General features: G+C 40.1%; 1 protein-coding gene across 17 annotated transcripts in view; it reads left to right on the top strand.

Annotated features, from left to right (window-relative positions):
- The window catches only part of SULF1 (sulfatase 1), a 176255-nt gene extending 167543 nt beyond the window's left edge, over positions 1–8712 (top strand). For all 17 annotated transcript variants that reach the window (XM_070481121.1, XM_070481107.1, XM_070481122.1 and 14 more), the window contains one exon: positions 6355–8712. In XM_070481121.1, the coding sequence (XP_070337222.1) occupies positions 6355–6385 (31 nt within the window). In that variant the 3' untranslated portion in view covers positions 6386–8712. The remainder of the gene's footprint in view (positions 1–6354) is intronic.
- Positions 8713–12285: the final 3573 nt, after the last annotated feature.

The following is a 12285-nucleotide window of genomic DNA, read 5'->3' as shown; positions in this document are numbered from 1 at the left end:
TATCCTCAATGGATTAACTCACTTCTTAAATGCTACAGTACACAGAAAGCAGTTTCAGAATTGCCAAATCATATCACTGCAAAAACAAACCTGCCAACTAACATTCAATACATTTGTCAGTTCTTTCTGTCTTTAGAATGAGAGAAAATAGTACTGTGTTCAAAGTTACTTGGGCCAGTTTCATGCCACCTGCTCCCCCAACCCCCGTTATTGTGGTTATGTTTTTCATTTGAAATAGAGTAAGATTTATTTATTTCTGTTTGTATTCCATTTTAGGTTGTATTTTTTCTCATCATTGTTAATTTAATTTTGTTTTTCAGTATGTAGCTCCAAAAGTCAAAACCTCAAAACGTATGTGCAGAGAAATGTTACTCCTTCCCACAGTCTCTTCCCACTGTACGCTGTAGATAACCCGTCTCATCCATTTCTGCCTTAACTTCTGTGTTTCTTGTTGCAATAATAAGCAGATGGTGTATATTTTATTTCTCTTACTTTTTTACACAAAGGTGGTATACTGTATCTATACTGTATTGCACTTGGTTTCTTTTTCACTTAAAAATATTATTTTCACTTCAAAAATATATCCTTTCTATCGTTCATAATGATCTGATTCTCTTCACCACTTCATAGTACTCCACTATGTGGATGTACCATTATTTACACAACTACTCTTTTATGTAAGGGCATTTCAGCTATTCTCATATTTTGCAATTACAAACAGTGCTGCAATAAACAGCCTTGTGCAAATATATTGCGTATTGTTGAGGATGTCTTCAGGGTAAATTCCTGGTCATGGGATTACTAGGTCATCAGGCAAATGCATGTAGGGCTGTTTGAAATATTGCCACATTCCCCTCCATATGAGTTGTACCATTTTGCATTCTCATCATCAATGTGTGAGAGTGTCTGCTTTCAACAGCTGTCAAGACTTTTCATTTTTTTCAATTAAATGAGAAAGAAAAAGTATCTGAGTGTGGTTTTAATTTGTATTGCTCTTGTTATGAGTAAAGTTGAGCATGTTTTTGAAAGTTTAAAGGCCATTTTACTCATTTTTGTGGCTTGTCTGGTTATGTCTTCTGCCCATTTTTCTGCCTGGTTTTTGAAAGAATTGTCAAGAAGAATTGATATCTAGGGGCTGGCTCCGTGGCCGAGTGGTTAAGTTTGCACGCTCTGCTGCGGCGGCCCAGGGTTCAGATCCTGGGCGCGGACATGGCACAGCTCGTCAGGCCACGTTGAGGCAGCGTCCCACATCCCACAACTAGAAGAACGTGCAACTAAGATATACAACAGTGTATGGGGGCGGGGGGGCCGGGGGTTGGGGAGATAAAGCAGAAAAAAAAAAAAAGAATTGATATCTTTATAATGCTGTCTTCTATCTAAGAACAAAGGTTGTCTTTCCATTTGGTCAAGGATAATTCCGGGTCTTTCAAGAGCTTTTTGAGGTATTTTTTTATAGGTTTTCCACATTTCTTGTTAAGTTTATTTATAAGTACTTTATCTTCGTTAATATTGTAAATAGAGTTTCCGCCATCATTAAAACCTTTACCTGATTGTGTATATGAGGGCTATTGGATTCTGAATATTAATTTTATATCCCTGTACCTTTTTAAATTTTTTATTTTTTGAGTTAATTTTTTCATTGGTTCTCTTGGGTTTTCCAGTTATACCGTCATACATTTGCAAATAAAGATAGCATGGCTTCTTTTCCAACTCGTGTGTCTCTGGTTGATTTCTCTTGTCTAATTGAACAAACTAATCCTTCCGGTACAGTATTACCTTGTTCCTATTCTTAGTGAAAATGCTTTTAGATTTCCCCATTAAGCGAGAAACAGGCTTTAGGACTAAGCTTTGTGCATTTTTATCATGTTAAGGAACTAGCCATTGATTTTTTTTTAAGTGTTTTTATCACTAATGAGTGTTGAATTTGTCAAAAGCCTTTTCAGCATCTATGGAGATGCTAGGATAATTTTCTCTTTAGATCTATTAATATGGTATATTATTTTAATGGATTTGCTAAGAATGAACCAACCTTTCATTCCTGGAATAAGTCCCACTAGGTCATCATCTGTTATTTTCTTAATATAATATTGAATTCTGTTCCCTAATATCTTATTTAGGTTTTTTGTACCATATTAATAAATGATATCAATGTATAATTTTCTTTTCGCTTGTGCTAGCATTATCTTCTTAGCTATTGTATTGGTTTCTTATCACTGCTGTAACAAATTACCACAGTGCCTTAAAACAACACAAATTTATTCTCTTATGTTTCTGGAGGTCAGAAGTCTGAAATTGGTCTTACTAGGCTAAAATCAAGGTGGGCTAAAATCGGGTCTGAGTTCCTTCTGGGGCTCTAAGAGGGGACCCATTTCCTTGCCTTTTCCAGCTTCCGGAGGTTCCCTGATCCTTTGTTCATGACAGGTTTCACCATCTTCAAAGCTAGCAATGTAGCATCTTCAACTCTCAATCTCTCTCTGACCTCTGCATCTGAGGTCATGTCTTCTCTGACTCTTCTGCATCTTTCTCTAATAAGGACCTTTGTGATTACATCAGCCCCACCTGGATACTCCAGGATAATCTCCCCATCTCAAGATCCATAACTTAAATCATATCTAGAAAGTCCCTCTTGCCATATAAGGCAATATGGCCACAGTTTCTAGGGTTCAGAATGTGGACGTTGTTGGGGGACAGGTCCATTATTCTGCTTACCACAGCTAGCAGGCTTATACTTACTTCATAACAAGAGTTTGGAAGTTTTCTTTGATATTCTATGCTCTGGAACAGATTATATAGCATTGGGATTCTCTTTTCCTTAAAGATTTAGTAAAGTTTCCCTTTGAAACCATAAAAATCTGGTGCTCCTTTGCAGAGTAGTACTTTAATAACCTTTCTTTTCCTTCTTTGGAAATTGTTCTATTTAAGACTTCTATTCCTATTGGGTCAATTTCAATAAACTGTATTTTCCTGGGCAGTTTTCTATTTCATGTAGGTTTTCCGATTTATTTCCTTGTAGATCTGCAAAGTAGTCTCTTTTTTTTTTTTAAGATTTTATTTTTCCTTTTTCTCCCCAAAACCCCCCATACATAGTTATGTATTTTTAGTTGTGGGTCCCTCTAGTTGTGGCACGTGGGACGCCGCCTCAGCATGGCCTGACGAGCAGTGCCATGTCTGCGCCCAGGATTCAACTGGTGAAACCCTGGGCCGCCAAAGTGGAGCGCGCGAACTTACCCACTCAGCCACGGGGCTGGCCCAGTCTCTTGTGTTTTAAATTTTGTGTATTTCAGACATAAGTCCTCCCTTGTCGTTTTCTATTTTGTATATTGGAACTTTCTCCTGTTTTTCTTAATTAGGCAAGCTAGCCATTATCTGTTTTGATACTTTTTTAAAGAGCCAGGATTTTGATTTATTAATTAGATATGCCATTTTTGTCTTCTCTAACTTATTAATTTCTGCTTTTACCTTTATTATTTACTTCCTTGTGCTTTCTTTTGATTTACATTGTTCTCTCTCCAGCTTTTTGAGTTTTAGGTTCAATGCACTTATTTCTTTCATAAATTCTAATACAAAGTGTTTTCATTATCATTATTTTTAAGACATTCTGTAATTATAGGTTTATGTTTCCCTTTCCACCTAGATGATGTTTAATAAAAGATTTGTCAGTTTCCAGGTGAAAAGGCTTTCTTGTTGTTTTACTTTTATTAATTTCTAATTTTATTGTATTGTGTCAAAGTGTTGTTTGTATTATTTCTATTTTATGCAACTTACTGATGCATTCTCTGTGACCTAATATATAATCAAATTATGTGTATTTCTGTGTGTGTTGGAGATGTAACTGTTCTCAGAGCATTCTGTTCAATACGTATTCCTGAGAACTCCCTGACTGATTATGTATTTAGGTCTTTATGTCCTTATTTATTTTTAGTCCTTTTGACCTGTCTTAGACTATCTCCTATTATTATATTTCTGTGTGCTTCTCATTGCATCTTCTATAGATAGATTCTTCTTTATAAAGATGGTTGCCTTTTTTTCCCTTTGGAATTTAGTAGGGTTTATATTTTTGTCCTATTGGTTGCCTTTGAACTTGCACATTTTTAATGCCCCTAGTCCCTGTTTCTTATTTAATCTTTTATTATCTTCTTGGTCAGCTTTTTTTTTTTTTAATGCACCCATTTTTTTTTTTTTAAAGATTTTATTATTTCCTTTTTCTCCCCAAAGCCCCCCGGTACATAGTTGTATATTCTTCGTTGTGGGTCCTTCTAGTTGTGACATGTGGGACGCTGCCTCAGCGTGGTCTGATGAGCAGTGCCATGTCCGCGCCCAGGATTCGAACCAAGGAAACACTGGGCCGCCTGCAGCGGAGCGCGCGAACTTAACCGCTCGGCCACGGGGCCAGCCCCTTGGTCAGCTTTTAATGGTGTTCTTTGACTCCCAACTATTGCTTGAACGATACTCCATGAGCTTCTTCTCTTTCAGCTTTTCCATTTTTCCTACGTTTTTTAGTTACATTATTTCTACTTTGTCATATAAAATATATATGTGTATATATATATTTTTACCCTTCCCCTGCCTTTGTTTTACTCCTAGATCTGACAAGTGTATTAAATGCTCACCATCAATTCTCGCACTGAAGGTTTCCCCCAGTGATTTCTTGGTTGAATGAAACTCATCCTCTAGAAGACTCTTCAAAAAGAGCTGATGTAGACAGTATTCTCTGCATTCTTACATTTTTAAAACTGTTTTTTTCATAGCCTTGAGACTTGAAGGACAGCTTGGCTGGATATGGGATCCTTGGTTCATACTTTAATTTCTGATTTAAGATGGTTTTCACATCCTCGGATACTTGACTGAGAACATTTAACTTACTTAGAGGTGTTGTTTTGTGGCTTTCTTCACTTTATGGTTTATTCTGGCAGGGGCATTTTCATAACATGATAGATTTTTTGTTCTTATTTTTTATTTTATAATTTTGTGTAGATTTAGGCTGCTTTTGTTCATTTTCATGGATTTGAAGTATTTACACAATTCCTAGTTTAAGAGGATCCTTTTCTGTTAGTGTAACCAAGTATACTTTCTTTTTACTTTTTTATTTTATTCTTTGGGGATGGGAGTGGGAGGAGTTGCGTGTCCTCCAATTGTTCGTTTCTCTTTTTTCTTACAGGACCTGAAATTTCCCCCCTTTTGCTTCCTTTTTCCAGTTTCCGAAGGATGTTCCTCCCTCTCCTTGCATCCTTTTCTCCCTGAAGCAATGTCTTTCAAAGTCTGCCACCTCGGTTCTCGCACAATCTAAGTCTCCACTCTCAGTACTGCGATTTACAAGGACTCTTCGCAGTATTTTATACTTCAACTTGACATTCTTTCCAGCAATGGTTTCAGATCAATTCTTGGCTTCACTCTCACTTCCGTCTTCTCTCTTCTATATGGTTTTCCCAGGGCTTCTGCCCAAAATGTGCCATACAGCCCTGCTGAGATTGGTATTAACTTTTTTTACTTACAGGTGATTTGAAGATTATATAATTTTCTATCTTCTAGTTATACGGAGAGCACGGGTTTTGTGTAGTTTTACTTCTTTTTCCTGCTGATCTGTATAGCTTTGTGGGTAGTTCTTTGCATTAATCTAGGCCACCTCTTTAGAGTGGTACTTGGGCAAACTAGAGAAAAGATGTTGTTTTCTGCAGCACTATGGTTATACTGGTGACGTAGAAAGACCTTAGAGAAAGAAATCTGGGCATTCTTTGCATGCTGTGCAAACCACCAAAAGACTGATTTATCTAGAGCATAGAACTTTTAGGGCAAAAAACAATCAAAGAATCAGATCCAGGCATTTGATTTGAAGAGTTTAATTGCATTCAAGTTTGTTTTTATACTGAGTCCAGGGAATATAACATAAAAATATCCTACTAAGCATTGCCTATTACATTAAAACACTTTCAAATCCATCATTCACCAAGCAACCCTATAAGTAGTAAAAGTTTTATCACACCACTGTGCCCACATGTGACAGATGAGGGACCAAGACAGAGAGACTCACTCACATGATTTCTGGTTACAGATTTGACTTGAGTAGAGCCAGGAGTAAAACGTAAGCCCCCTGACTGATCAAACAGCGCGTTTCCAGCACCAACCAGGCCTCATCACAGAAGGGTTCACTAGTTTGATCCTCTTTCCAACTTTTTATTATTGTTCAATCACTTATGAAACCTGAGGCCACTCCTTGATAACAAACTACTAGGGGAAAAAGCTTTTTTGTGTTATATTTCAAGTTGATTTGCTCTGTAAAAACAATGTAAGTTGCTCGTCCAGTCAGTAGGAAATATTTTCTCCACTAATGATCCACCTTTGTCTCTCTCTTCACAGAGGACAATTATGGGACGGATGGGAAGGTTAATCTGCCCAGTTTCACTGCAGACGTCAACTGGCAAGGCCTGGAGGATTTATACAGTGTGAACGAAAGCATCTATGAGTACAGACAAAACTACAGACTTAGTCTGGTTGACTGGACTAATTACTTGAAGGATGTAGATAGAGTATTTGCACTGCTGAACAGTCACCATGAGCAAAATAAGACAAATAAGACTAAGACTGCTCAAAGTGATGGGTTTCTGGCTGTATCTGCTGAGCTCTCTGTGCCAGTAGAGATGTCCTCCGCTGAGTCAGATGAAGACCCAAGTCGTACGGTCTGGGAAGCACCTCATTTGACCTTGCCAGCTGACCTTCGAAGCCTGCATTTGAACCAACCAACATTCAGTCCAGAGAGTAAACTTGAATGGAATAACAACATTCCCGAAGTTAGTCATTTGAATTCTGAACACTGGAGAAATCATAAAACTGAGAAATGGATGGAGCATGAAGAGCTAAATCATCTTGAAACTGATTTCAGTGGCAATGGCATGACAGAGCTGGTGCTCGAGCCCAGCCCCAGACTGCAGCCCATTAGCAGGCATGAGAAAGAACGTCCCCAGGATGGAGGTCCAAGAGGAGATGTTTTTGAAGATCAGCTGTATCTTCCTGTGCATCCGGATGCTGATTCTGCTCATCAGATGATCAGAGCATCCACCGTGGAGCAGCCTATTAACTCCAGCAGCATGGACAGGATGTTGAACAAGGTGGACAAGAATCACAAAAGGGGAGCCTACAGAGTCTAGAAGGCAGTGCCTCTTTTCCACTCTCCTCTGATTAGATGAAATTGTTACTTTACCCTAAACACAGTATTTTTTCAACTTTTTATTAGTCAACTAATAAAGGCAGTCATGACAACCAACATTCCAAGCTACCCTAGGTACACACGTGCAGTAGAAGTTAGTACGCATGCGAGTGGTACGCACACAGGGATTTGGTGTTGGAATTCACTACTTGTCAAGAGTACAAAGAAAGGTGGATTTGTGGGGTCTTTGTTTGTTTGGGGGTACTACAACAGTATTATGTTTTGAAAGTTATAGGGACATGCATATATCAATGTTATCCAGTCAAGATGGCTAGAACTGTGCCTTTCTGAGTTTCTGAAACTTGACATCCTCAGTGAATTTTTCAATACACCTTCCACTGCCTGCATAATGTGGTTTCGATTCCTTTTTAACCACTGGAATTTTTCAACGCCACCATTTTTACTTCAGTGATTTTGCACTTTGAGATCAGAATGCCATGTCTATTTGGTTAGTCTTCTTTTTTTCTTTTTTTTACAGCCTTGTCACAGTCTCACTGCTTGCTCTCAGTGTGACACAGTAAAATAGACCGTCAAGGACGACACACAGTATGGATCACGTATTGTTTAACATACACTTTTGCCAGAAAATATTGCATGTGTTTTACCTCGACTTGCTAAAATTGATTAGCAGAAAGGCATGGCTAATGATGTTGGCAGTAAAAATAAATACATAAACAAAACAAAGATTGCCTGCTGTCTCTGTGCCTAGCCTCAAAGTGTTCATCATATGCTTAAGATTGCTAAAGTTTCATTATTTTCTTAACAGGATAACAAGGACCGAAGACTTTTTCTTTTCATCTTTGTTTCGTTTTCTTGACCTAGCTAATAAGCTTAAGCGTTGAGAAAATATGTTTAGTTTTGAATTTACGTAAGGAGCTTTTCAATAAAACAAGCTCATGAATGTTTCATAATTTAAACACACCATATGTGTTGTATGATTATTTTTAAGGCCTTCACCACATTCTGATTTTTCTAAGGCATACTTCAAACCTACTTTGGAAATTCTGTGTTCTTGAAAATATTCTTGTTATGTATTAGATTTCTAAATACCAGCAAAAGGATTACCTCATTGACAGTTATCAGTACCCTAGTCAGCCTCCTAAGAAGTTTTTTTTTTTTTGAGCTTAACAGTGATTTTCTTTTTCTTTTTAGAATATTCAAACGCTTAGGTAAATTATGTTTTCTTTAAGTGTTTAAGGTAAACTCTTTTAAAGAAAATTTAATATGTTATAGTTGAATCTTTGATAACTTTAAGTCTTTACCACAGACTCTGTACATATGTTAAAATTAACTAGCTCTTTATCAGATGTGTGTGTCACCGGCTGAATGACAGACAAAACATATTTATGGTCATGAATGATGTGCTTTGTAAAAAAGTTTCAGGTTATTAGGAAGCATACTGTGTGTTTTTCTAATCTTGTGTAATATTCTGTGATACTTTTATAGAACAATTCTGGCTTCAGGAAAGTCTAGAAGCAATATTTCTTGAAATAAAAGGTGTTTAAACTTTACCTGTTTCAGAGAAATGAACTTAACCAAGTTTTTGTGGTACACCTATTCCTTGCAAGTAAACTTGAGTCCTGATCTTAATTTACATGATTAAATATTAGCCATAATTATAAAATTGACCCAAAGTCAGCGTGTTCTAGAACATTCTCAGAGTAATGATTTCAACATGGATTTGCCTGGATGTTGCAGGGAAGATGTGGCAGAGTGGGCATCAGGATGGCTTCCCAAGCTTGCAACCTAGGCTGTTGCATGGGGCCAGTGTTTGGTTTAATTCTCTACTATCACCATCTTGAAATCCTTAATAATTTTTGAACAAAGGACCCCACATTTTTATTTTTCACTGAACCCACAGTTACGTTGCTGGTCTTGGGCAGCACAAATGGAGATTTTCAAAAGCAAGAGGACAGACCCACCAAAGGTAGTTTGTATTCTTTGGGGACCATGAACACTGGTGGAGACCTAACCACCTTCCAAGACCTCAAGTTTTCTAATTGACAAATTCCATACACTTCCTTCTGCCCCTCATCACTGAGGAGATTTTTCTCCTTCAGACAGAGGGACTACTAATCTGTGAAATGTCCAGACATCAGAAGTTTAATAATAAAGAAGAAAAAAACAAAGGACTTTGGGATCTGCCAATTCAATTCTTGGATAACTGAGGAAACATCTCTATTAGTTTGCTAAGGCTGCCATAACAAGTACCACAGATGGGGTGGCTTAAACAACAAAAACTTATTTCCTCACAGTTCAGGAGGCTGGAAGTCCAAGACCCAGGCGCCCGCAGATTTGGTTTCTCCTGAGGCCTCTCTCCTTGGCTTGAAGATGGCCATCTTCTTGCTGTGTCCTCACATGGCCTCCCTGGTGTCTATTCTTCTTATGAGGACACCAGTCATGTTGGAGTGACCCACCCTTCTTTTTTTTTTTTTTTGGAGGAAGATTAGCCCTCAGCCAACTACTGCCAGTCCTCCTCTTTTTGCCGAGGAAGCCTGGCTCTGAGCTAACATCCGTGCCCATCTCCCTCCAGTTTATACGTGGGACGCCCACCACAGCATGGCTGCTAAGCAGTGCCATGTCCGCACCCGGGATCCAAACCAGCGAACCCCAGGCCGCCGAGAAGCGGAACGTGCAAACTTAACCGCTGCGCCACCGGGCCGGCCCCAGACCCACCCTTCTGATATCATTTAACCTTAATTACCTCTTTAAAGGCCCTATCTCCAGATCATCATTGTGCCTTCCTCCTTGTCCCTTCCCTATAGAGTAGGCCAAATATTGCTGTCCTGGAGAAAATTCCATCTTAGTTCAATTCAGTAACTATTTATGGAGTACCTACTATGTGTAAAAGGCATGAAAGAGACTATTCCAGATCTTGAAGGGCCTTAGAGCCTCATTTGATCTGTGAGGAAGCTGACGCTCAGAAGGACTGAGCCGGTTCCCATCCACCCATTCCCCACAGATTCAGTAGAGGAAGGGATTTAGCTGAGGTGAGGCCCAGCCCCTCTGCACTTTCTCCATTTCAACACACATGCGCACACGCACGCACACACACGCATACACAAACACACCAGGTAGGGACAAGAGAGGCCACAGTGGAACCCTGTTCATAAGGAGTAATGGAAAGAACAATGGACATAAAATTGAAGAAGACCTAGCTTCCCTGCAAACTCCAGTTTTTACTATCTGTGTGAGCCTGGGAAAGTCGCATAACCTCCCCACAGCAGCTTCCTCGACTGTAAAATAAGAGGTTTGAATCAGGGATGACAAATACATAGCATATGTGCTTTCTTTTCCCAAAATGTGCCCAGGAAAGACATTGCTAATTCATCTGGACGCTTCTCCGTTAAGCCAGAGCATCTGTGCCCTTAGAATCCTTCTCAACACAGCAGCTTCCATCAATACTGTTGATTTGTGTTGACGCACGAGACAAAAACCCGTTTGCCATACCCAAACTAGGCAATATCTGAGGCTCCTCCTAGCCTTCTGTTAAAAAAAAAAAAACAAAACCTATGATCATCAGCATCCACAGGGTGTTTTGGTTAAGAGGGAGGTGTCAGTACTTAACGCTCCCACCCCATGCCAAACATACCTAAACATGTCGACTTTCTAAAAGATTTTTAAATGCTTATTTTTCAGGCCTTGCTTTAGAGCCGGTATGATCTCAGATATAAGAAGGTCTTCAACTCCCCAAATTAATCCAATTCTGCTTGAGATTTTCAAAATTTATTTTGAGAGAAAACAAAGATCTTAGTTGATAATCAAAATATCTAGGGCAATTAATACCTTGACATAGTCGGCCACCCTGTTCATTTCAGCCCTTGTGACTTCTTCTAGAAGCTGCTGTGAAAGCTGTAACAGGCCCCTAAGCCCCTTTCCCACCTCCAGCCCCTCCTGTGTCTAATACATCCCACGCTCACCACCAGGTGAGTCTTTCAGTGCTGTGGCTCAGCTCGCAGCCTCCTGCTGAGAAATCCTCGACAATCTTTAATGCCCTCTGTGCAGCTGTAGCCTTCCATCCACCCACCTGCTCCCCTCCACCTCGCCTGTCACCACCAGCTTCCCCTGGATTTGTGCCACCTGCTCAGGTCTCAATTTTTCTCTAGCTTTCCATCTACCCTCCTGGGGTATGTTGCCGTTCCTCACCTCATTCTTCACTCCCATATGGTTTCAAATTGTACCTTTTCCTTCCCTGTAAACTTTCCTGGACTCTCTGACTCCTGGATATAATCTCTCGTCCCTTTATGCTCTCCCCCAAGTAAGAAAATATTGATGTTGTACCAAGTCTGGGGCCAACGGAGGAGAATAACTCGCCACATTTATAACCTTGTTCCTCCCCCGTTTCTGACCAAGAAACTTATCTAATGTGACTGTTGCTCGCATGGTCTAGTCCGCTCACCTTCTAAGTTGTGTTGTTGACCTTGGGGACCTCACCGGCAGAGTACCTTGTGCTTTATAGTGAGCCCACTGCTGTATGAAGCAGAGAGAAGGACTTTCAACAATCAGACTTTTTTCCTGGTGGGACTAGGCAGTCCCCGCGCCCTGGTGTTAGGGGAAGCACTGCAGAGGGTTGGGGGACAAAGGGAGCTACAAAGGTTGAGGTCTTTTGTGCTCAGCATTGCCTCGCTTTTCTGCTGGCAAATGGAAGTGGTGAACAAAGGCATCTACTGCTGTTCTTACCTTCTAGTCCCCAAACCCGTGGGCCTCCCAGGACTCCGAAGTTCAGAATGTGCATCCTCTCCCCCCACTCCTCTCCCCCTATATTACTCCATCTCCCAGACCCAACAATGCAGGTGACCCAGAGCAGAGCGGAACCAATCCAACCATTAATAGGTCTCAGCAGGAGAGGAGAGGTCGTGGAACTTGCCACCCTAATACCTATCTGGTCACACACCGCTCAACCCAAGACCCGGAAGGGCCGAGGGATTAGTAGAGCATGTGTTTCCCACAATGGCCATTAGGAGGCGCTCTAGTGCAACTAAAGACTTGTTTGCTGGGAGCCAGAACCTGGCCTCTGGGAAAGCTGCCGTTTACATTGATTTCTAAAGTAGCAGCGCTACCATCTCGACAGGACACATCTAGAA

The sequence above is a fragment of the Equus asinus genome, chromosome 12 (assembly GCF_041296235.1).
Source record: "Equus asinus isolate D_3611 breed Donkey chromosome 12, EquAss-T2T_v2, whole genome shotgun sequence".
Classification (NCBI taxonomy): Eukaryota; Metazoa; Chordata; class Mammalia; order Perissodactyla; family Equidae; genus Equus; species Equus asinus.
Note: the sequence above shows the minus strand (reverse complement) of the source record. Positions and strands in the feature narration are given on the sequence as shown.